The sequence below is a fragment of the Zootoca vivipara genome, chromosome 9 (genome assembly GCF_963506605.1).
Source record: "Zootoca vivipara chromosome 9, rZooViv1.1, whole genome shotgun sequence".
NCBI classification, from domain to species: Eukaryota; Metazoa; Chordata; class Lepidosauria; order Squamata; family Lacertidae; genus Zootoca; species Zootoca vivipara.
Genome location: NC_083284.1, coordinates 60,606,967 through 60,633,659, shown reverse-complemented (window position 1 = coordinate 60,633,659; position 26,693 = coordinate 60,606,967). Strand labels below are relative to the sequence as shown.

At 42.1% G+C, this 26,693-nt stretch overlaps 1 protein-coding gene across 1 annotated transcript in view; it reads left to right on the top strand.

The window, feature by feature from the left end:
- Positions 1 to 26,106, top strand: part of GABRA2 (gamma-aminobutyric acid type A receptor subunit alpha2) — a 70,995-nt gene extending 44,889 nt beyond the window's left edge. The window contains exons 4-9 of the mRNA XM_035113167.2: positions 1,628 to 1,848; positions 2,995 to 3,077; positions 14,996 to 15,139; positions 16,881 to 17,033; positions 22,912 to 23,114; positions 25,458 to 26,106. Coding sequence (XP_034969058.1) covers positions 1,628 to 1,848; positions 2,995 to 3,077; positions 14,996 to 15,139; positions 16,881 to 17,033; positions 22,912 to 23,114; positions 25,458 to 25,754 — 1,101 coding nt within the window. The 3' untranslated portion in view covers positions 25,755 to 26,106. The remainder of the gene's footprint in view (positions 1 to 1,627; positions 1,849 to 2,994; positions 3,078 to 14,995; positions 15,140 to 16,880; positions 17,034 to 22,911; positions 23,115 to 25,457) is intronic.
- The last annotated feature ends 587 nt before the right edge of the window (positions 26,107 to 26,693 follow it).

Here is a 26,693-nt window from a genome sequence, read left to right as displayed (position 1 = left end):
ATTTTACCTCCTCCCTGAAAAAACTCAACAACTTTGACTCGAACCCCCCCCCCCCAAAAAGGGGTAGATCACTGCCAGTTTTTAACTGTAGATCGCAGTCTCTTGGGAGTTGGCCACCCCTGGTATAGAGAAAAATGAATGCAAGGTGAGAAATGAAAGAAAAGGATCAGGAGGGGCAAAAAATATCCATGCCAACAGTGCAATCCTATTCATTACTCTTACTAAAGAGTAAGCCTCGTTTAGCTCAATGGGACTTACTCTCAGGTAAGTGTGTGGAGGATTGTATTCCAGGTTTACCTGTTGTGAAGATATTTCCCTGTTCTCCAGGCTGCTGAAACTGAAGCTTGCATTACCAGAAGAAAATTAGCAGAATGGAAGCGTATCAAATGTTGCACTGTAATGCATGTACCGTACTCCTATTAAAAATATTTACTGTGGCACAAATTAACAAGAAGACCTCGCTTTTTTTGCAATTACTCTACTAAATTGCAAGGAACTGGGACTGTCGATATGCAAAGCAACCATCACAGAATCACATTAGCAAGTAAAATTAACTTGGAACACATTAGGTAATAAAATGAAGCTGTATGTTTATCATTGTGTGTATTATTAATGAGGGGAATAGCTAAGGCAACAAAATTCTTTAGCATAGTTTTGCAGGATTTAATATTTTTGTAAATATTTTGGGGGATATCCTAGTAAAGGACTTAAAACAACCCTTTAAAATAAAATAAAACAAAACATTCAAAAATGTTTAGAATTGAGAAAAATGTTTTGAAGGAGGTAATAAAATTGAAGGAGGGGATAAATTTATTGCTGTTTGAAAATATGGCATCTAATGTATAGGCCAGTTTTTCCGCATCTGTTTTTCATGAATGCAGCGAAGTGAATATAATAAAGATATTAAACATATATTGAGTCCCATTATGATCTTGCAGATCTGTTTAGGATATCTTCTTAATGATACCAGCAACCTCATGAAATCATGGCATGAAGAGAAGCATTTTGGGGTTATTTTCTCCCCTTCATGCTATACTCAGGCCCGGCTCTAGGTAGACCCCCGGTGGCGCAGGGCACCATGGCGCCGGCCCGCCAGAAAGGCGCCGCGAGCTGCGCCCGCCCGCTGGCCGGCCGATCCGCCGGTCCGCCGCGCAGCTGCGCCTGTGGGAGCCGCGCTGCGTGCTGCGCCCACCTGCCCACCGCACTGGGAAACGGGGCGGGAGGGCGCCAGAGAGATCGCGCTGTGCCTGCCCGGCCGCCCGCCGCTGTGCCCACCCGCCCACCGCGCTGGGAAACGGGGCGGGAGGGCGCCGGAGAGATCCGGCGCACCACAGCGGCAGGGGCGTTTAAGACGGCCCTGGCTATACTATCCACCACAGACTCACCAAAGTCCAAACTTAAACACAGTTTGGAAGCATTGTACACAGCAAACTTAATGAGCCATGCAGACATGTGCAGCAAAACACACACACACACACACACACCACACAATTTCTAAATATGTATCGATTGTCCTGCCTCTCCTTGCTTTTTCTCCAAGTTGGTAATGTGCTACTGTTACTTTATTGAGATGGACCGATAGTAACTAACTTTAAAACACTTTTAATATTCCCCCCCCCCACTTCAGGAATACACAATAGATGTTTTCTTCCGCCAAAGATGGAAAGATGAGAGATTAAAGTTTAAGGGTCCAATGAACATTCTTCGACTGAACAATTTAATGGCCAGCAAAATCTGGACTCCAGATACATTCTTTCATAATGGAAAGAAGTCAGTAGCTCACAACATGACAATGCCAAATAAGCTACTACGAATTCAAGACGACGGGACTCTCTTATACACCATGAGGTGCACATTTTATTTTGTCTTTTGATCACTGTCCTGGTAAGCTGTTCTCACTTTAGCCTCAAGCCAGCATGATCCCTATTATTCACACTCCCATTTCAAGGCATCCTGCAGCAAACACTCGGGTAAGCAGACTCCTAACATGGCAAAATACGCCATCCATTTCTCAGAGGTACTGGATGCAGAAAAGAACTGCATCCTCCCCAAGGTCCTGATAATCTAAAGACCTCTCTAATAGCCTATTCACACATACATACCACCCATTGCATGCTGTGAAACTAGCAGATGAATAGTTTTGAGATGCCCCAATACAGGTGGATCAGAGATCTGTTACATTTGCAAAAAAATACTTAAACTTATCATTTTGCAAATATTGGCTCATTTTGCATGAACATGTGGATTCTGAAAAAGGAGACTGCAGTCACTGCACTCCTCTACTGATATTTCTGCTGTTGCACTATCCAGGGCTTAGCATTTGAACCTAGGCTCGTGGTTTGACTCTTTCAGCCCAACCACAAGCTGTAAACCAAGCACAAACCTTGTTTGCAGCACATGGCTTGTCTAGAATGAGAACACCTATGAGCCTGAGTTCAGATGAATCAATAAGCCAAAGCATGGCTTGGCCCTGGCACAGAAGCCAGAGGTCCAAGGAATTAGTGTGTTGCCCATGGGAACATGGGAACCATGCTAAGCCATGGCTTGACATGGCAAACCGGTTTGCTGCATGTTTCTAGTTTTGCTAGATGAGTCTTTGCTTTGATGCATTTATTTTTTGGGGGATGCTTTTATTGAAGCAATCAACATTAAATTATTTATCAGTTTTATTTAAGGCACGTGCCTTTAATAGGACTTCTGTGTTCATGTGGCACCTATTTTTGAACTGAATGTTACTGGGTAACCTGTAGTGCCGTAATTCGCTAATTCATTCAGTTGGCCTTTCCTTATAGTTTTGGGAACCGTTTTGTTGTGATGAGGCAGTGTCCTCTGAAGGATCAAATAAAACAAATAAAGGAAGAATAGAGGGTTAAGTTTTAATTGATTTTGTGTAATTAATCTCTGCAATCTGTAAATTCAGTTTATTTTTATGGAATTGGTTTTCATGACTCTTTAATAGCAGACTTAAGTATACAGTGGTCTTTTCCCTTTTAGGCTTACTGTCCAGGCTGAATGTCCCATGCATTTAGAAGACTTCCCTATGGATGCCCATTCGTGCCCATTGAAATTTGGCAGCTGTAAGTAACATGGCTAAAAGTGCAGCCTCTAGCTAGTAAATATATTATGCAGTTCAACATCTCATTTCTGCTCTTGGACTTGCTCACAATTTATGTATGCTTCAGCAACATTGTGCTGCATTATACAGTATGTTCTGGTTATATATATATATATATATATATATATATATATATATATATATATATATAATAATTCATTTCCAGTGCTTTTGTCTTTGAACATGTTAGCTAATTCCCTGGGTTCTTGTTTTTCCAGAAGATATTATGGCCTAATTGCAGCATTCCTCCTATGTGATGTCATTTATTGACCAATAGGTTTAAATCATAGCAGAGTGACACAATTGTTAATACAGCATCTGGATAAAAATAATTACATATCTGATGCAGCATGGAAAATGAAATAATATATCTGAAAAGCATGTGCTTTGAAATTATGCCAATGCAGTCCCTACACAAGCTGAAGTTTATCTTAACGTTTTGTTCTTTTGTACATATATGAAAGCTGTAGCAGGTAAAATCTTCTACAACACTTCTAATGCAACAAATATGCTTTTTAAGTTGTACAAAATTAGTGTAACTGAAAATGCATTTGCACTAAATAGTGAGCTGGTTCACACATCACTTTAAGTCAAAGTTAAGTTTAACTATGTTTTAAAGGTGAATGTGTAGAGTGATTGCGCATGGGATTAAAATTGTGGCCCTTTGTTTATACCCAGCTCCTGCTGCTGTTGGGCTGTTTGGAGCTTTGCTATAGTTTGGCTCAGTGTTATGTTCAACCCAAGCAAAGAACAATCCTTGGTTACAGTTCATGTTTTTTTGTAGAAAGAAATGAGCCAAACCATTGCACCCTGTGCACACTGCGCTTAAGCTTAACTATGGCTTAAAGTGATGTGTGAACCAGGCTAATATGAGGATAGGCTAATTGGTTTGAGTCCATGCTTAATTCTGTTTGTGTGGTGGAAAGGTGACAATATATCTCACTAATATTTTGCTCTTCCTTTGAGAAGTATAGACTTGGCTCAGAAACTACACAAAAAACCATGGGTTGTAAAATCACATGGGTTGTTGTGACATCTGAGCAGACATTTTGTCATCTTTATTTTGAAGCTAGTTTGGAGATCACACTTTGTGTAACCCTTTGTGGTAAAATGTCCTTCACCAAACAAGTAATAATATACATTTTTATTGTGGTTGTGAATTACATTTTGTACATTGTGCTTTGAACTTAGGCACCAGCCTCTCAGTTAGATTTAAGCAACCTCATCTCACCCAAGAGAAAGGATGTCTGTTTTGATGTGAATGCTCTTGCCTTGTGAATCTTTTTGTAAAAAAAAAATATTAATCTAGATTTTCAAGACAGCCTACAAAAGAGAACCATAAAGCAAATATAAAACAGATTAAAAACATCAGAAACAAAAGCAATTATCGTAGCAACAGTAACAATACAAAAAAGTAGATATAAAATCAGTTAAAACCCCGGGCAATCTTTTTTTAAAAAAATTCTAAAACATAGCTCTCCTGGCAACCCAGTCACATGGATTTTTTTTTTAATTAACAAGGCCTACAGAGTGACAGGGATATTTAGGGAAGGACCTCTCTACCTGACTGAGCTGAGAGGTTTATGTAGGATCGGTAATGAAGACCCCAGCATCTTCCAGGATAAGTTCTATCAAGTTTTCAATGTAAAATAGGTTGAGTCACCTAAGAATTACATAGTGAAATAATCCTTTGTTGACACTCTTAGTCCACACATGGACACAGACAACCAGGAGAGCCTCAAAGGGTCTTAGGGAAGGGAGGTATTGGTGACTAAATAGGATCATTGTTTTGTCCAGGGTTTCTCAAACTTGGGTCTCCAGCTGTTTTTGGACTACAACTCCCATCATCCCTACCTAGCAGGACCAGTGGCCTGGGATGATGGCAATTGTAGTCCAAAATCAACTGGAGACCTAAGTTTGGGAAACCCTGGTCTAGTCAGTTAAGGAAGGACTTTGGATGCCTCAAATTTTAATTTCTGGACACAACCTAAAGAAGGCACAATATGTGCTCTGGTTAAGACCTAGGGAGCAGTGTGTAAAGTATAAAACACTGATGTGTTTGAATCTTTAATTTGAATTCTTGTTGAGAGTGTGTAAAGCAGAAATCTTTTTCCAAAGCGTCTCTTTGGGTGAGAAGCTTCCTTTTTAAAAGAAGAAAATGCTAATGTGTAATGCTGAGAGTGTCCAATGGTTTGATGAGGAGCAATTTGATGGGAAAAGGCCCTAAAAGGCTCCTGTTTTTCTTATAGGAAGTCAGGGCTAAGTAATCTTTCCTTTTGTTATTTTCAGTTGGGGGGGGGAATTAAAGGCCTTATTACCACAGAAAAAGCACCAGGTTTTTGTGATCCATGGATGCTGCTTCTAAATGCTTCCCTTAATAAAGACCGTAAAACCTTCTGGCAAGTGGTCTCAGGAGTTTTGCATTCTTGATCACAAGCTCTAAACCGCTCTATCTCAGCGCATGTCTGAGGACCACTTTAGAGCCAACTTTACAGACACAGATGATATTATTACATCTTATTTAGGCTCTCTACTTGATGGTGTGCTATGAGTCACACCAAAATGGAACCCAGTTTCTGTAAAGGAAGTCTTACCTGTGATTTCTCAGATCAAGAATGGGAAGGATCCAAGGATTGGTTAATATCCCTCTGAAACTTACAAAAGTAAGGCAACCTTGGTGGGTACCATTGTTGGATGCCCTTTTTACTACAATGAATTGTTCTGGCATGATCCTTTCTAGCTGGAAGAAGCAATAGTGGTAAGGATCAAGCTTGTGATCTGGGAAACTGTAGACCTATTAGCCTGCCATCAGTGAAGGGGAAGTTGTATGCCAGGTTCTTAAGCAATGGAATGATTTCTTTCTTAGAATCTGAGAATATGCTTACTGATTCTCAAGCAGCATTTAGAGAAGATTGTTCAACCCTTGATCACTGTCTGATCCTCTGTCACCTTCCTGAAAAATATACAAGAACCTTGTGAGGGAAACTGTTTGCTGCCTTCATGGATTTAAAGGTAGCTTTTGATTATATCTCCAGGGTCAAGTTATGGCAGAAAGTGGATGACATTCTTGTTGATAAAAGACTTCTTGCTTCTTCTTCTTTTGCCTTTGTATTCCAATAGTCTTTCACAAATCAGATGTGGCAATACGTTTACTAAAGATAAACCAACAACCAAGAGAGTTAACCAAGGATGTAAAGGTAAAGGGACCCCTGACCATTAGGTCCAGTCGTGACTGACTCTGGGGTTGCGCGCTCATCTCGCATTATTGGCCGAGGGAGCCGGCGTATAGCTTCCAGGTCATGTGGCCAGAGCAGCACATGGAAACGCTGTTTACCTTCCCGCTGTAGTGGTTCCTATTTATCTACCTGCATTTTGACATGCTTTCAAACTGCTAGGTTGGCAGGAGCTGGGACCAAGCAACGGGAGCTCACCCCGTCACAGGGATTCGAACCGCCGACCTTCTGATCAGCAAGACCTAGGCTCAGTGGTTTAACCACAGCGCCACCTAGGATGTATACTTGGTTTAATTTGTTCCTAAATGATCCCAGAACTGTCTTAAATGACCCAGAAGGACTCCTACCAAAACTAGGTAATAGGAATGAATGAATGAAACTTTATTTGCATCAGCCGTTGGCCATAGCAACAAAAAACATTGCGATATACACAGAACAAAATAAAAACTCAATTATATAAAACACAGTTTAGGATTCTGAATCAGCAGGTAATAGGTAATAGGAAAATTTGTATCTTATGCAGTTTCCCCCTGCTCTCTGCTCTTTACGTGGACTAAAATGCTTTGTTATCTCAGTTTTAATCTACTGTAAACACAATTGTTTAAAGAAAATTAAAAAAATTCCTTCCAGCAGCACTTTAGAGACCAACTAAGTTTGTCATTGGTATGAGCTTTCGTGTGCATGCACACTTCTTCAGATACATTTGCTTAAAGTTCAATTATGGAAAAGCAAAGGTTTTAGCTTTTGAAAACAGCATTTCCCAGCATAGGTGGGTTTTGGATGATCAAATTATGGAACCAGTTATACTTAGGGGTAAAATTCAATCATGCTACATTGTGGTCTGTTGTCTTTGTCCATGGAGTTTTCTTTGGCAGGGATGCTGGAGTGGCTTGCCAGTTCCTTCTCCAGGTGGATCACGTTTAGTCAAAACTCTCCACTATGACCTGTCCATCTTGGGTGGCCCTGCATGGCATAGCTCATAGCTTCTCTGAGTTATTCAAGACCCTTTGCCATGACAAGGCATTGATCCATGAAGCCTCAGCTTCACAGATCGTGAAGCTGAGGCTCCAATACTTTGGCCACATCATGAGAAGAGAAGACTCCCTGGAAAAGACCCTGATGTTGGGAAAGATTGAGGGCACTAGGAGAAGGGGACGACAGAGAAAAGGTGGTTGGACAGTGTTCTCGAAGCTATGAACATGAGTTTGACCAAACTGCGGGAGGCAGTGCAAGACAGGAGTGCCTGGCGTGCTATGGTCCATGGGGTCACGAAGAGTCGGACATGACTAAACACTAAACGACTAAACAACAACATTGTGGTTTACTCACAGATACCTGGAACATGCTTTATAGAATAGGAATGTAATTGTTATTGCATTTCACACCTAATTATTGAAGCTGAGCTTGAGCAATAAGATGAGATGGTGTTTATTTATTCATCTTAAAGTATCAGATACCATTTTTCGGAATAATTGTCTTACAAAGTGGTTTGCAATCATTAAATACATCAGCCGTCATTAAAATACGACAATAAAACTTCTGAATTTGATTAGAATAAGGCAGATGAACAAATATTTGTTTGTCAAATGCTTCATGCCTCAGAGTGGAGGTGGAGCTGGAAAAGGCACATATATATCTGAAGGATAGGGTAGGGGCTTTTGAGATCTGTAGCTGAGCAACCCAGCCCTTGGAGACTGTTCATTCTCAGTTCAGGGATGAGGTAGTTTTCAATTGACTGTCCTAAAAAATGTGCAAGATGGGATGTTACAAAACCTCTGTCCCATGATGGGGAAAAGTGAAAGTCTTCAAAACAAGAAAAAAAGGAGCTCAGCATGCAAGCAGGGGCTGAGGGGAAAACAAGTTAGAAGCTCTGTAAGAAGCTAGCACCATTCCTGTTGGATGGTAGAAAAATGACCCCTGTGCAGCAGGAGACAACGATTGAAGAAACATCTAAGGACCAGCAATATGAGTCTTCAGCCAATTACCCTTGACCCAGATGACTTTGAGATGTATCCCAGCACAGATCCAACAGAGGCAACCACTCATTTACAACAACTAACTCATCCTGCAATGAAGCCACAGCAGCACACCTTGCAGAAGATTGTTGTGCACCAGGAACTATTCTGGAGGAGCCTATAAGACACAGTAGGTCAGTGTAAGGGGAGCTCCTGGTGAGCAGCTTGCTCTAACAATAGCTATTGGTGAACAGGGGCCTTTTTGACCCTCTGCCTGCATCTACCTCTCCTTTGTGCCATTCCCTTTTGAAGAACTAGATTTCCCAAAGGAAGTAAAGGGGCGTGGGGCAACAGTGGCAGCTATATAGCTCTCGCTGGTGAAACTGGGGAAAGCCTGCATCACTCTAGGAAGGATCACTTGAGGTCCTGTTGATCCTGGAGAGCAACAGTGGAAAGTACCCTGTGCCAGGATGCTTGAGAGAGGCAACCCATGGTTTGGAATGACAAGATGGATCCAACATTGCTGCTGCCTAATGTCGGTGAACCAGATGTGTGGGTCATCTCTCTCTAAACCTCCAGTTCTCATTTGAAGTTTTAATTCTACATGGTTTCTGATGAGAGCAGTCTCAGCACACACCACAGTTCAGTCCTGGTCAGCCTCTCCTGCTTTCAAGTTTCACAGAGTAACAAGGTGAGTGTCTTTTTTTTTTTTACACCTCTCTTGAATGTTCTCCTCCTCCTTGCTTTATTGCCAATGTTATATGTGAAATTTAAGAACCTGGCTCAAACTGCAGCAACTTCATGACGCCTAGGTGCGCCATGAATGTAGTGTTTCTCAAAAGATGCTCACAACTCCTACATATACGTTGCAGCATATGCATCTCTCACAAAAGACAGTGGTGCCTCGCAAGACGAAATTAATTCGTTCCGCGAGTTGCTTCATTTTGTGATAATTTCGTCTTGGGAAGCGCAGTTTGCCGTGGCAAAAAAAAAAAAAACCCGCAAAAGAATTTCATCTTGCAAAGCGCGGCCATAGAAAACTTTGTCTTGCGAGTCACCAAAAACATCGCAAGACACTTTCGTCTTGCGAGTTTTCCGTTGCGTGAGGCATTCGTCTTGCGAGGTACCACTAGTATAGGGTTTCCATTACAGTGGAACCTCGGTTTACGAACACAATTGGTTCCAGAAGTCTGTTCATAAACCGAAGTGTTCGTAAACCGAAGTGAACTTTCCCATTGAAAGTAATGGGAAGTTGATTAATCCGTTCTAGACGAGGAAAAACACCCCCTAGAACGGATTAACCGCTTTGCTCCGATGCCTTCGCGGAGGCCGGGGAGCGTTTCCGCGACTGGGCTGCAGCCGCGAAAGCGGTCCCCGGCCTCCGCAAAGGCATTGGAGCAAAGCCCCAGCCTCCGGAAGGCATCGGAGCCGGGACTTCGCTCCGATGCATTTGCGGAGGCCGGGGACCGCTTTCGCGGCTCCCCGGCCTCCGCAAAGGCATCGGAGCGAAGTCCCGGCTCCGATGCCTTCCGGAGGCCGGGGAACGTTTCCGCGACTGGACTGTGCAGCCGCGAAAGCAGTCCCTGGCAACCGGAAGCCGGGGACCGCTTTCACGGCTGCACAGCCCAGTCGTGGAAACGCTCCCCGGCCTCTAGAAGGCATCGGAGCGAAGTCCCGGCTCCGATGCCTTCCGGAGGCTGGGGAGCGCCGCGAAAGTACTCCCCGGCCTCCGCAAAGGCATTGGAGCGAAGCCGCTCCGATGCCTTCCGGAGGCCGGGGAGCGTTTCCGCGACTGGGCTGTGCAGCCGCGAAAGCGGTCCCCGGCTTCCGGTAGCAGCCCATGCAGCCCAGTCACGGAAACGCTCCCCGGCCTCCACAAAGGCATCGGAGCGAAGCCCAGCCTCCCCGAAGGTATCCGACGCTCCGATGCCTTTGGGGAGGTTTGGCCTTTGCTCCGATGCCTTTGGGGAGGCCGGGCCTTCACTGCGGGCCTCCAGGAGGCATCGGAGCGAAGGCCTGGCCTCCACGAAGGCATCGGACGCTCAGTAGACCTCCGGCACCTCGGTTTACTAACTTCCGGGTTAGGATAGTTCGTAAACCGAAAGTTCGTAAACCGAGGTGTTCGTAAACCGAGGTACCACTGTATACTCATGGAAATACGGAAATACCCCTGCATTCCCTCAAACAAGCAGAGTCATCATTAACAACAGAGAACCTGCTGTGCTTTCCATATTTGCAACCGAAACCAAAGATACCTTGAACACTGTTTATCCACTGAAAATAGAGAAGGTGTAGCCTACTGACCAGTCCTTTATTTCATGCACAGGTCTAGACGAAGTCAACCCAAACATGGAAGAAACAGAATGGAATGATAAGAAAGTATTCGCGGCACCCCCATCTGTGGAAGTGGAGTTTGTTGGAGAAGAAAACACCCCAAGATACAGAAACCAAACTAGCCCCACCTTTTCCTGGTGCTAGATAGAGTGACCAACTAAATACTCGTATTAAGCAGTCAACCTGAGGAACAGGAGGCAAGTAGATAATGATGTCTGTGAAGGACCTGGTCACCAAATGGCTTCAGCTTCTTACATGAGCAGATACAAACAAGACACAGAGATATGGTTTGTTTATTTAATCAAATAAAAAGCAACAACCCATGACTAACATCTTAATACTTAATGGGTACCATTTTCATTATCACATTTGTGCCACTCATTTGGAAGGTAGGGACAACAAAGTTGATTTTATCAGCATGTCCTGGATAATGTCATTTTATTTTCCCTGAAAGCCCCAGACATTGATTGCAGCATGCTATTATTTACCTTAATATTTAATAAATTATAATGCTGCTTTAAATTGATCTGGTAACTGTGATCCTTTGTGTTTATAGTTAAGACAATAAAGAGCTCATGGATATTTATGTAATGCCATATTTTGGAGATAAGATGACCAAGCATTTTTATTTCTGAAAATGGAAAGGTCAGATATTTCAAAATTACTCTTGTGCTATATATATATTCTTTGTTTTTTAATGTTATTGTTTATGTAAATTTAAATGAACAATAAATAACTAAATAAAGGGCTGTTTCACTGAACACCTCCGATGGTTTGTTTGTTTGTCTTTTGCCACATTTGTGGGTCACGAAACATCCACTGTCTCTATTTCCAAGCAAACTGAAAACATAGTTTGGTCAATGTTGTTCAACTGAAACAAAAATGTTTCGATTTACAAGAGAAAAGTTGCTGTAGAAACAACAATTCATGGATGAAACTTAATAGAAAGTGCAGAGCAACTTTAATCCGATTGGCTTCAGATAAATGCCTGGTCTATATACAATACAATAAGTGGGGTCAGCAAGAGAACCACAGCAACCAAGATAGGAGAAGCAGTGGGAGAGTTTTTTTTGCATCGTGTTTTCCTTCTTTCTCTCCCTTTATGATGGGGTGGAATACCTCCCTCTTCTCCTCTCCCATGTGCAGCCATCGCTGCTTGACAAGTAAGTAAAGGGTAGAGAATGGGGAAGTTGGGAATTCACATTTTGATCGAAGCTGGAAATGAATTTAGGGGCTTTGAAAGCTCAGCTCTCATTTGAGGTTGGCTTCTCTGAGCCCTCCAACTTCTAATTCAAGTCTGGGTCTTGATTGAGGCTTTAGGGCCAGTATTGGTTGCCCTGTATCATGACTTCTGTCAGGAAAGAAGGGAAGTTTCCTTTACCTCCCAGCAACATTTGACATAATTGGCCGTGGAGCAACTGTCCAAGTTGGGGGTGGGTGGCATTGCTTTGCAGTGATTCCAGTCCTCCTTGTATGGTCCTTTCCAGGGGGTAATGCTTGGGCAGTGTTCTTCGGCTCTGTGCAGCTTTCACTGTGGGGCTCCTCAGGGTTCAGATTTATTCCCCTATGCATTATATGTAGGGCTGCCTCTGAAGATGGTTTGGAAACTTCAACTGGTGCAGAATTTGGCAACCAGTTAGCTTATCAGGGCAATTTAGTTGAAGCATATTACACCGATCTCATGGCGTAGAAGGCTGGATGTCCTAGAGCATAATCATTGCCAAAACCAAATTATTTATGGCTTTCTGAAATTTACACACAGGGAATGCATGTTTTAGGACAAATTTCCAGTTGTTTTGTGGGGAGTTTTCTATTATCTGACGTGGAAATGGCTCTAATATTGCAGGTGCAAAGATTAGGTTTGCTGTACCTGTGGAGAAGAGAATTGCACAAGCTATGGTATAAGAAGTTCTGCAACCTGCTTGCAGCGTTTTTCTGTACTGCTTATGTGGTATTCTGTGAAGTCGTTTGAGTCTTCAGGAGCTATATTCTTGATGATGTGATCATGTTAGGGGATAAGGTTATGGTTGAATTCCTTGATTTGGACTTCTCACGAGTGGAACATAAGGACACAAGGAAATCGAGGCACAAAGAAATTGTGATGAATTTTGCATCCACAAGAATTATGATAGTATATTTATCCAAGTACTCTGATGCTAAAGGTTTATAGTTTGCAGTTGTCTATGTTGGTATCTCTGGGCAACATTAAGGTGTGCTGATTTTCACATTGATATTCATACTGAAACAGCAATTTCTTCTCTGGATGATCACAACTAGTTAAATGATGTGTCCATGAAGCCCTTTACTATTAGTGATCAGACATATGCCATTCTGCTGCAGTTAGTGAGAATCTATAGCTGGCATCTCACAATGTCAAAGGATTCTGGATCAGCTATAGTAATAGCAATGTATAGTTGTTGTTAAACCACTTAGCGTTTTTAATGAAATACGTAGCATATAAGTATTTATAAAAATTAATACATAATAGTCTTATTCCTTTCTTGGTATATACAGGATTGTTTGTGTTTTGGAAATGCATTTTGATTTCATACACTGCAAGTTTTGTGAGTTAGTTTCTGGTAGAGTCTATTCTGTCAAAAGTTCCTGTAATTCAAATCTGGTAACTTACTTTCACAACTGCAAACAAATGCGATTTAAAGCAGATACAATAACATGAATTCCCTTAAATCTAAATTAACAGTTGCCTATAGGAAAAAACTAACAATTTTATACAACTAAATCCATGTTTTGCATTGTTGGATGACATATATGAACTTGCCCATTCTTTAAATATCTTTGCTTCGTGGCATCTCCTGAAGGCCCATCAGATATCAGACTTCTAGGGGGGAAATTATGAATATATGTGGGGAACCTTTGGGCCCCCCCAGATTTGCTGATCTAACAACCCCCATCATACCTGGCCATCTGCCATGCTTACTGGGACTGACTAGAGTTGTAATTCAGCAACATCTGGACGGCCAGAGATTCCTGACACTTGCCCTAAGATGTTCTTGGGGGATGTTTACATTGAACAGTCTTTTTAAATCAACTTTGAGATAAATATGTTACATCCAGTGCTTAATCTATTTTGACAGTGGATATCCAGTATTTTCACATTCGTAAAGCAAGGAATTTGGGATGCAGTTATGTGCTCCATATGCCCCTTTCTTCCCATGTTGTTCTCTCACCTGTTTCTGATCGGGTGTCAGCTGGACGTATGTGCATAGGGCCTGCCATCACTTGAGTGACAGTTAAGGGGAGGGAGCCAGGCTGTGCCCTCTCTCTTTCCCCCGTTTGGCTTCTCATCTCTGCTGAGACAAGCAGCACAGGCCCCTGGAGAACACTGCAGGCCCAATGGAGGGAGTGGGAGGTTATGGGTTGGTGCACTGGTGCCAGCACTGATCTGTAGCCATCTCTGCATCCTGTCCTCTGCACATGGAGAACCGCTTTGCATCCTTTATGTGTTCTCTTACATCAGGGATTGGGGAGTTTTGTTTTGTTGAGGGCCACATTCCCTTGTTGGCAATCTGTCAGAGCCATGTGCCATTTATAGGTGGGTCCAGAGCTCAAAGCCCCTTCTCCCTTTTACAGCCCCCCCCTCCCTCTCTGTGTCTCCATCCCTGTCTCCCAGCTAAGTTGATCAGAGGGCCAGGGCTCTCAACATATTTGCTGGCTGACAGCTTCTCCCCTTCTCCCCCCATCACTCAATCCATTTAAGGTTTTGCCCTTCCCATCCTTTTCCCCCTACCCTCATGAAATTGGGCCATGGCCTGCAAGGAAGAAGAAGAAGAAGAAGAAGAAGAAGAAGAAGAAGAAGAAGAAGAAGAAGAAGAAGAAGAAGAAGAAGAAGAAGAAGAGTAGTTTGGATTTGATATCCCGCTTTATCACTACCCTAAGGAGTCTCAAACATAGCTGCCAAGTTTTCCCTTTTCTCGCGAGGAAGCCTATTCAGCATAAGGGAAAATCCCTTAAAAAAGGGATAACTTGGCAGCTATGGTCTCAAAGCGGCTAACATTCTCCTTTCCCTTCCTCCCCCACAACAAACACTCTGTGAGCTGAGTGGGGCTGAGAGACTTCAGAGAAGTGTGACTAGCCCAAGGTCACCCAGCAGCTGCATGTGGAGGAGCGGAGAAGCGAACTGGGTTCCCCAGATTACAAGTCTACCGCTCTTAACCACTACACCACACTGGCTCTTCCCCCCCTGTCTTATATAGACAAAGCACTTCCAAGTTCCTACTGCTTAAGAGATCAAGAAAGTCAGTGAATATCAGAGGCTATGCTGAATTCTCTGAGCAGCTATTCCCAAATACTTGCTCTCTTTTGAGCTGATAATGTGTCTTCTTATTTCCCCCCTGTAGATGCATATACATCTTCAGAAGTGACCTACAAGTGGACCTTCAATGCATCTAATTCAGTAGAAGTGGCCCCGGATGGTTCGAGGTTGAATCAGTATGATCTCATAGGGCAAACGATTGGAGAAGAAACAGCTAAATCAAGTACAGGTTAGTAAGACAAAGAAGAAACCGTTTGAGTCCTTTTCCCTTCAGCCACTGGTGCACTTTTGGGCATACATGCAGACTACACTCTGTGGCCCTGCCAGTTTGACTTGAGGACATAGGAAATTATAGATGTGACAGCTTAATTTAAGGTATTTATATACCACTGAATTACCAGAGTCTCTAACTGATGTGACTATAATATGCTATATCATAGAGGGCTTCCATGGGAGCTCTAGGTTGCAAAATGGCTCATTTAGATATAATTCTCTCTGTGTTAATTGGAATGTGAATGTCCACATACTCCATTTTTTAGTTTTAGATGCCTTTCTTTCCGAGTGACCTATAATCATTGATTGAATTTTTCTGTGCTGTGCTTTGTGGCTCCTTGCCATAATCATTACTCCCTACCCTCCACTAACTTTTCCTATTTGTGGCATGTACACAGATATTTATTTGCCTATGCACATAAAATAAATAAATTGCCAGACATTCACAAGAACAAACATTGCCAATCTTTACTTATCATGTTTCATGTTACTTACCATGTTTCGAGGTTTTTTTTGGGGGGTGTATCTATTTCTATTGGTGTTTTTTGTTTTTAAAATTAATAGGTCCACTTGGAACTGGATCACTCAAATTCAGGTGTGCATTCTGCATGTGGGAAATGGTACAAAAATGTGTGCTTGCACCTCTTGGGCTACCAGAATCAGAATGGCTGGCTTGTGTTCCGATGAGCCTACCCACCAAAAAGTTACCACATGACAAACCACACGCCCAAAACAGTGTGCTAAGGAGCAAGAACATGGGTTATTTTTATTTAACAGAGTTTCCATTGTAAGCAGAAATCTGGATTAAATATTTTTTAAAAAAAATGGGCTGCCATTTTGATGATGACAATGTCAGGTAGACACTACAAAAAAAAAAAAACCTGTCATGGATAAGCTTCACAATAACCCTCCATCTAGGAAGCATCTGGAATCATAGCTCCAGATGATTCAACAATCATAGAATCATAGAGTTGGAAGAGACCACAAGGGCCATCCAGTCCAACCCCCTGCCAAGCAGGAAACACCATCAAAGCATTCTTGACATATGTCTGTCAAGCCTCTGCTTAAAGACCTCCAAAGAAGGAGACAATAGTAGAGTATTGCATTCACTTTTGTAGAGACTGCAGAGTAAAGGAAAATGTTGAGATCCAAAGAATTGTGCATTTAATTCTGTACTCTACCCTATCATGTAAATCCATTTTTAGACCAAAGTGAGCTTTAGGTTCAGCTTTTAATGCTTTGAGGGTGTGCTGCTCAAAATTAAACTATCAATCAATTCAGCCAGATGGGCAGGGTATAAATAACTACTACTACTACTACTACTACTACTACTACTACTATGTTCAATGACCAATATTCAAAAGCTTTGTCCAAATATATAAAATAGTATCAAACAAAGTAACTAACTATAACAATAACATTACTAGTAACTGTATCATACTATAAAACACCAGGCATAGAAAGCAAAAGTATAAGTTTGCTGAAATTAGTACTTATAGGTGTGCTTGGGTGGGGCTCAATCTTTGTTTGGATTTACCAACATACAGCTTTTTTTGAGAGGGCTGTGTGTGGAAATCTGCAGTATGTTTTCCTTGTTAAAGCAGGTGTCTTCAGCTTGTCATGAAAAAATGGTTTATTGTGGAGGCAATTCATAATTATTTCTAGCACTCCTCCTAATTTGATCCATTCATTTCTAGGTGAATACAAAGTAATGACAGCTCATTTTCATTTGAAGAGGAAGATCGGTTATTTTGTGATTCAGACCTACCTCCCCTGCATCATGACAGTCATCCTGTCCCAGGTGTCATTCTGGCTGAACAGAGAATCTGTCCCAGCAAGGACGGTCTTTGGTGCGTATTGTGATGGACACCTGGATGTTGTGTTAGTTAGCATTGAAGGCAGCTCAGCTTCACAGGTGCCAGCTACACCACATTTAGTTCATCTATCTTTTCATTCTTTTCTTTTAAGAATACATTCTTTTTTGTGATTGAAGTTCATTATGCAGTGTGACAAACTGTGGCTATTTGTCACTAATACTATTTTCAGGTAAGGGCCACAGAGCTCCAGGGAGTTAGAAGGGGAATTAACATATGAAAGCGAAGCATGTAGAGTCAATATTCTGCTGGCATTGGAATGCGGGAGGAAAAAATGTGCCTTGGTTTTAGGAAAGTTCCAATGGTAAATGTTTTCAAGTCCAGCTTTCTCTCTTGAATTCTGGTCTGCCATTTTTATGCCATACGAGTAGAGACTACATCCCGTATCAGGTGTGCTCCTGTGCCCAAAGGAAGCTCAGTGTTTTAATGCAATAAGGAACTTGTCATACAGCTTTGAGATTGAGATGACTCCATGTCAGAGTCTGAGTACCAGCAGGGGCATTTCTCAATCATGTTCCTGTTCTAAAAGAGGAGAAAGGTGGATGTTTCGGCTTGCTATTATTATGTGTACAAAGTGCTGACCTACCATCCCGTGTGCCCCTGCCTCCAGCCAAAGTCCCATTAGAACGATACTACATCATGATGTGGGTGGCGCTGTGGGTTAAATCACAGAGCCTTGGGCTTGCCAATCAGAAGGTCAGCAGTTCAAATCCCCGCAACAGGGTGAGCTCCCGTTGCTCGGTCCCAGCTCCTGCCAACCTAGCAGTTTGAAAGCGCGTCAAAGTGCAACTAGATAAATAGGGGAACTGGGTTTGCGTCCCCGCTCCTCCACAGGCAGCTGCTGGGTGACCTTGGGTTGTCACACTTCTCTGAAGTCTCTCAGCCCCTCAGCTCACAGAGTGTTTGTTGTGGGGGAGGAACCAGCAGGAAGGTAAACGCCGTTTCCATTGCTGCTCTGGTTCACCAGAAGCGGCTTAGTCATGCTGGCCACATGACCTGGAAGCTGTACGCCGGCTCCCTCGGCCAATAACTCGACTTGAGCGCCGCATCCCCAGAGTCGGTCACAACTCGACCTAATGGTCAGGGGTCCCTTTACCTTTACATCATGACTTGGTATTCCTCCAGGATAATTACTAGGGTGCAATGACAGCTGCCAGCCAGCTGTCACCAAGAGGAGTTTCATCACTAGTACCACTACAGGTAGTACGGGTGGCGCTGTGGTCTAAACCACTGAGCCTAGGGCTTGCCGATCGGAAGGTTGGTGGTTCGTATCCCCACAATGGGATAAGCTCCCATTGTTCGGTCCCTGCTCCTGCCAACCTAGCAGTTCAAAAGCACGTCAAGTGCAAGTAGATAAATAGGTACCACTACAGCAGGAAGGTAAACGGCGTTTCCGTGTGCTGTACAGAAGTGGATTTGTCGTGCTGGCCACATGACCTGGAAGCTGTATGCCAGCTCCCTCAGCCAGTAAAGCGAGATGAGTGCCGCAACCCAGAGTTGTCTGTGACTGGACCTAACGGTCGAGGGGCGGGGGCGGGGATGAACAGGAAAAGTTGAGGAAGCTTCTGCCAATGGCAAGCTCTTCTAAACTGAACCCATAACATTTTCCCCCACTCAGCCCAATTTTAAGAACTCCTTTTTGTGCCTTTCATTCCAGTCGTATCCCTTCATTACATTTTTTTCTTTCAACTTAATACATTGTTTGTATCTCAGCCTATACCACTCCCATGTCTGCAAACATCACACACACACACACACACACAGAGAGAGAGAGAGAGAGAGAGAGAGAGATTTCAGGGCTTATAGGGATTTTCAGCACCAGCAATCCAACCTTCCCATGGGATGGATGGAGGGCAGTACAGTTTCAGTGCAGTGAAAATCCCATGCAGAGGCAAGAGGAGACTGTCCAATCTGCATTCTTTTTGCTTGCCTCAACATTCCTTAGCTGTTCTGACTTGAGAAGTAATCTCAATATTTTCCTTGGATGCCACTTGAGTTAAAGTTACAGCGGAGAAACATAAGTTGTGCTTCATTTGTGTGTTTGCCTGGGGTAGGGAGGGGGAAAGCCTGGTAGCTTCCCTATGCTAGCACTGGGTTAGGAATCATCCAAGAACAATTATCAAAAGAACAGTTGCATGGGGACCATTCTCGAACCCAAGAGCAGATGTGCTTGCAGAATAGTGGGGTATGAGCAAATGTGGAATATTACAACTGTGCTTTTCCATGAAAAGTTTCTTCTTCTGCATTATGCACATGAGTGAGCTTGCTTTTTATATTGGAATACGTCCTGAAGCAGCCTAAAAAGAAACTATTTTTAAAAACTGAGATGTTGAGTATTTCTTATCTGAGATCTGCTCTCTTTCCCCCCTCTCTATTTCACTTTGCTCACATAATATACTTATAAGCAGTAGGTTGCATTTAAGGACTTGGGATAATGAGGCAGTTTTAATAATCATGCTCTCCAGTTCCTTTCATTTATGACATCTGTTTAATATGGCTGACCTAAAGTGTCCATGATGAATTACGACCAAATGATTTGTTGTCTTTGCCTTGCTTCAAATTAGCCTGTGTAAAAAGTTGCAGTGCTGCTAATTGGATAAATCTTGACTATGTTCTTCATAGAAGATGCATTTGAAAAGCATTTGATTGTGCCTCCAGGGACTAGGCATAAAGCTGGCACAAAATTGTTTGGTTTCAAGATTCCAATCTGTTTTTATTTCTTAAGGTATCTGTGCCATTTGTGTTTTTTCAGCAATGCAAGTCAATGACTCTGTGCTGCCAATTAAATGCCAACTATTTTTTTAAAAGGGACACGGGTGGCGCTGTGGTCTAAACCACAGAGCCTAGGGCTTGCCGATCGGAAGGTCGGCAGTTCCAATCCCCGCGACAGGGTGAGCTCCTGTTGTTCAATCCCAGCTCCTGCCAACCTAGCAGTTCAAAAGCACGTCAAGTGCAAGTAGATAAATAGGTAAGGTAAGCAGTGTTTCCATGCACTGTTCTGGTTTGCCAGAAGCGGCTTAGTCATGCTGGCCACATGACCCAGAAGCTGTCTGTGGACAAACACTGGCTCCCTCGGCCAGTACAGCACCGCAACCCCAGAGTCGTCTGCAACTGGTACCTTTACCTTTATTTTATTTTTAAAGAAACTTGCAAAATACAGGCACATTAAATACACTAGATTTTTTTTATAAAAAAGCACACAAAGGATATCTAAGTCAAAACCTTCACCCACTTTGTTAGTACACAAAGTAGTTTTTCAGGTATAGGATCTAAAGTCCTGGGCTACATGTGCTGAATATTGACTTGTTTAAAGAGCAGGTGCAATTTACCCCATGACATGCCAGAGACAGCTTTTCATAATCTGTTCTCGGTTCAACAATAGCTTCCTTTCCAAATTGGTATTTGGGAAGCACAAGTCCAAATTCACCTTTTGTGCAGAGAACAGTTTACATGCCATTGTTCAATCCTGGCCAAAATGTTCTTTCAAATAGCAGACTTCAACTTACTAGTAGATCACAAATATTTCAATTTTAGAGGTCAAGCGCATGAACTGGAATTTATAACTCGATTGCACAATTTTATTAGCATTGAGAAATCTATTTTAAAATATGAGGACCAAATAGTGACTACTGCTGCTTCTTCTTTTTCTTTGCCCCTCAGTTGAAAACTGGAGTTTTCAGATGTGTTAACAGGATCCCCAAGTTGCTTAGAAATAATACTCAGATGGATATGAAGACATGTTATAAAATTCACTGAATGAATCCGTGTGTGTGTGTGTGTGTCTGTCTGTCTGTCTGTCTGTCTGTCTGTCTGTCTGTCTGTCTGTCTGTAGTGGTATACATATATTTTGTGGTAAGAACTTTTTCTAAAAGATTGCCATCTCTGTGATACGATAGAGATTTTTTAGGGGGTACTAATTATGCCTGCTTCCTCAGCATTGCTAATTTTCTTACAAAGGCAGGTCAGACAGTAAGCCACAGGCAAATCATCTTTGCATAGTTCTCTGTCCTGGGGGAGGCCAGATAATGTAGAGAGTTTTTTAGTCTAATTAAACTTAATCAAAGTATGTTATATTTGAATGAAAAAAATCACAGCTAAAAATGGAAAGAGTATTAAATATTGGACTTCTGCTGTTTTCGGATTACTATCTTTGTCATTTGGAGGAGACTTGATGACTCTTGGCATCAAGTAATTTATTTAATGGTGCTCCCAAACCCAGCCAGAAAACTACCTCACGAGTTTCAGTTTATGGACAAACTACACATAACTGATGCAGGCTCATTTGTTGAAGCTTGAGTCTTCCTCCCCAAATACATATAAAGCAATCACAAATTTTAGACAAAAGGTATGGGGTTGGCTTACAACAGAAAGATCCCAAGAATAAATATGAATTATAATTGTTAATATATATATATGATGGGGGGGAGGGGAATACCACCTCAATTTACAAATAGCAGATACCTACAACCTAACAAATAAATCTGCATGTTCTTCTCTTGAGCTTTCATTACAGTAATGGGGAAGCTCTGGCCTTAATAAGGCATGTCAGGCCTCTCCATTTGGGCTGCAAGGCCTTTGGGGCAAGTCATGCCCACCTGCCCATCACCTGATGTTAGCAGGCACCTCCAAACTTGACTCTCCAGCTGTTTTGGGACTACAACTCCCATCATCCCTAGCTAACAGGACCAGTGGCCAGGGATGATGGGAATTGTAGCTCCAAAATAGCTGGAGGGCCGAGTTTGGGGGTGCCTGTCATATGGTGTCAGATATGGGATTGGTAAAGCTGCAGTTTCAAAGGTATAATTGGGAATGCACTCTAAACCTTAGAATCTCCTCCTAATAGCACCACAATAGACACATGGCTGCCAAGGAAATATTGGGAATGTGTGACTGTTTATTTGCACCTATGCATTTAGCTCAATATTGTTTGAATTTGGTGCTTTGCCCTGTTTGCCCTGTACTTTTTTCAGCATGGAAAGACACCGAATTCATAGAACACTGAATTCATAGAGCACTGAATTCAAGCCACTGTGTATTAGCAGTTCAAATAATGTATTGGATATGGTCAGAGGGGTAACTCCTGATATCTCAAACCACTCCTGAAATAATTGACTTGTGCTCTCCCCTCCCCCGCCCCCGCCTCCACCTTGTTTGTAGTTCTTGTGAAACACGTCAAGCAGAAACCTACTCATCTGCCTTTTCATTTTGCCAGATATATGTGAAGCTCGTTCATTTTTCTGCAGGAGAGAAGCAGAAGTTTCCACTTTGCATGTTATACAAAGGGAAGACAGCATGAATTGCACATTATCTGTTGGTGCTAGTTTGTCACATTATTGCTACCCTAAAAGCAATGGGTGGTATGCAACTAAACAAGGGTGCTTAGTAGTGCAATTGAATTTCCTTGTCCTCTCTTCTACCCACACTGCACTGCAGAACCCGTAAATCTGTTCTGGTGCATTCCCCAATCCTCCGGGGCAGATTTACTCAGTGTGCAGAAAGAGGAAAAGGGTTCCACTGCACAGCCAAAAGTCATTGTATAAGTGGAACTGTTTAGTTGGATACCACCCAATGTATCTGCACAAAGATAGTATCAAGTTTTGTGCATATAATCTTGCATACTTTCTTAGTCACAATGTGCATCTTAACTGTGACTTCTGTAGAGCTTTATCTCTCTCCACTGAATTCTGGATCAAGCCCCCATAGTGTTGTTATCAGCTGCAATCAGCAGCTTTACACTAATCATTTGTAATCACTAGTTTTTGCCCCTGGTGATAAATATTCTTCTTTTGAAAAAAACAAAAAACGTTCTGAATTACCCTGACCAACACTTTATTTTCCTCCATTTTCTCTCCAGGAGTCACAACTGTGCTAACAATGACAACTTTAAGCATCAGTGCTCGAAATTCCCTGCCCAAAGTAGCCTATGCCACAGCTATGGACTGGTTTATTGCTGTTTGTTACGCATTTGTATTCTCTGCTTTGATAGAATTTGCCACTGTAAATTACTTCACAAAAAGAGGATGGGCGTGGGATGGGAAAAGCGTAGTCAACGATAAGGTGAGTGATAAAGAAACATGCTTAAAGTTCCTTCCAATTCTAAGAAATCAATTTAGTAGCATCTACATCTGATAGCTTTCTATTACTGAAAAATAATTGAAGCCTTAAAATCAATATAAAGGCAGAGCAGATTGACGCAGGAGAGGAGAGCAAAAGAAGCTGACAGTTTGAGCACACACTTCAGCAGAAATTAAATTGTACATATGGAGTCTTCTCCATCTGCTTCATTTTGGAGAAACAAATATTGTCCCAAGGCTGTCTACAAATTAAACAATAGCCCATTTATGCCTGTTAAATATCCAAAATAATCTAAGGCAGCATTTCATTATCTTCGTCAGTTTGTTGTGCGAAAATGAATGAGGCCAAAGCTACTTTCCTATGACGGCCCTTAATCAGGATTAATGAAACCCAACACCTCATATTTCAGTCCCACATTTATGCTGTTATGTGAGAAACCTGGTACTTGCTGTTTTAGCTTAAACACCTCTCTGGTGTGTTTGGTTTTTTTTAATGAAAATAAATAAAAATAAATGTTATTTCTGAAAACTGCACCGAGAGAGGGTTTTTGCCCTGAAAAGCTGCATAAAAATATCAAAATAATTAGTCCACATTGGAGCTAGTTTCAAACCAGTCAGTGGTAGAAAGTCAGCAATTTTACTCTTATTTTACTCCATTTTAATCTGCAAAGCTGCCTTAAACCCTACTTAAGAGTCCTGTTCCAGCTCCTCATTTGGAACTTTTCACTTCACTTCATCTTCTTTATGGGGGCTATTTTTCCCTGTGTGACACAAATGAATTACGTATTTATTATAGTTGTTTACCACACTTCCTCCCAAGAAGCTAGGGCAATGTAATGTGGATATTCTATGAGGCAGAGATAGGGGCCTATGGTCATCCTTTTCTTCAACTGTCAGAGCTGAGGCAGGACTTTGCCCAGGATGCTCTGATCACCACACCAACCAGGTAAAGGGTGTGGGGTTTTTTGCCTAGCTTGTTGCTCAGCCTACTAGTTTGCCACATACATGTCTCATGTGAAAGTAGAACTTATGTGTATATTAAATTTTCAGGCTTAAGGAATCAGATTTTACTGAACATCAGAGAAGTTCTAAGATTAGGAACATCACAAAGGTCTTCTGGATATGTCCCATAATACCCATGGATCACAAAAGATGGAAATTGGAAATCTTAATCGGATATTTTGGAAGATGTATTAGCATTTAAAGCAGCAACTGTTGGAGACACCCTACATAGCCTTATGTTTGAGCATAAGCACTAGCTCACAAAAAACCTTGGAGAGAGGGGGATTCTGAAGTTTCCAAAGGAACATTGGAACATTATGAGATCATTTGTTATTGACCAGGCTTCCTCCACCTCAGCCCTCCAGATGTTTTGAGACTACAATTCCCATCATCCCTGACCACTGGTCCTGCTAGCTAGGGATCATGGGAGTTGTAGGCCACAAACATCTGGAGGGCTGAGGTTGAGGAAGCCTGTTATTGACTGTGCAGTCAGATTCCTTGCAACATCTGTCCCCCTCATAAGCCTTTTAGGATTTTGCATCACTTATACAAAGCATCATTTTCAATTCTGTCCTGTATTTGTCAGTGGCAACTCGCCAATTTTATCAATTGATTCTGTAGATATGTATTATTTGTGTGTTGGGGAGAAGAGAAAGATTGGAAGGATTACCAAGAGGCTTGCTGAATCTAGGCACACATTGCAGCCAATGTGGGAATTACACATGCTCCACATTATTAGAGCTAACACCTGAGATTAGAGCTGCTATGCATCAACAAGACCTGAAGGTATGCTAAGGTCCGCTAAGAAGGCAGGTGAAATGTGGGTGTATCCCCACTCAGCTATAGATTTGCACAGAGGGAAGAGAGAGAGCCTGGTCACAATAACTCCAGTTTCTGCAAAACCTGCTTTCACATACAGTGGTACCTCTACGTACGAATAACTCTACTTACGAATGTTTCTACTTACGAATGGAGCTCCGTCCACCATCTTGGATGCGGTTTAGATAGGATTTTTTTCTACTTACGAATTTTTAGATAGGGTTGCTTCGACTTACGAATGTGAATTCGGAACGCATTAAATTCGTAAGTAGAGGTACCACTGTATTCATTGGGCAAGATTTTCAGTGTAACAGTTTGCTGTATGCCTGTGCAATGTTGCAGTGTATACATGCCCCTGAAAAGGAGCTTACGGTATTTCATACACCCAACAGGGGTGGGTGGGTGGTGGACTCAAGCAAGGGTAAGTAAAACTACTAGTCACCATTGTGACATAATGCAAGTGCCCTGATTGGGTAATCAAATTCCCTTTTTTGTTCCCCCGCAGAAAAAAGAAAAGGCATCGGTTATTAAGAAAAACAATGCCTATGCAGTGGCTGTTGCCAATTATGCGCCAAATATCACAAAGGACTCTGTTCTCCCAACAATCTCCAAGAGCGCTACCACAACAGAACCCAACAAAGCCAAGCCAGAAGCCAAGCCACAGGAAGCAAAGAAAACCTTCAACAGTGTTAGTAAAATTGACAGGATGTCAAGAATAGTTTTCCCAGTCTTATTTGGTACTTTCAACCTAGTGTACTGGGCCACATATCTAAACAGGGAACCTGTCTTACATGGGTTTTAGGAGCAAACCTTAACTCTATGCTGAGGGCGTATAACATCATTATAATCAGATTGTTTTCCTATGTACAGTACGACTAATAACTGCTAACCCGTGAACCGATATGTACAGAATGTATATAGGTATCATGTCCATTTATCTCCAAAGGAGGTGCACAGAGTTTATTCATGGGATCTGTAAACAGATGGCACCCATGGCAAATATAGCCCGCTCTCCGTTCCGTGTGAGTTCTCCTAAACTGGTATTCAAAAAATGCTGAATTATATCCATACAACTGCATATGGTCCTACATAACTATTTAGTAACACTATTTTTTTAATTTAAAGTTTAAGATATTTTTCTATAAAGTGACTGATTCTACTTTAATGCAAAGAAACTATCATTTAAAAGAGAAGGGTTTTTTTTATAAGAAGTAACCTTAATTTCTTACGGTAGCAGTGCCCATGTAAATATTACAGGTGTGTGGTGAGCTCAAGTATTCTCTTATTCGCAACCATTATGAATGCAAGATATATGTGAAGGCTATTGGAATGTCAGGGTTAAGCACTTCTTTACTTTTGAGTCAAGCACTGAAGTTGCTGATTAACAGTTAGATCTGTGGTGCAGTCAGCACTCTGCTCCTGAAGCAAAAGGATTGGGTGCTGGGGGGGGGGGGAGGTCCTCACAAGAAAAGAAAAGTTTCCAGCCTAGCCCCAAAGCTGGATTCATATAAATCATTGTAGCAAAAGTGTTTTTTCTTTCTTTCTTTCTGTCCAGTGCTAAAGTGTTTTATAAAAGCAGTTGTGCAATGTGGGGGGAGGGATATCGGGGGCAAGGGAATTGATGCTGAACCAACCTCTCCATGCCACACAGTGGTAGAAGTTGACAACATACTTTTGTTTTTTTAAAAAGTGATGGTACACCAAAGTAAAAAACACAAACCTGCTTGCTCCTAGTGAAAAA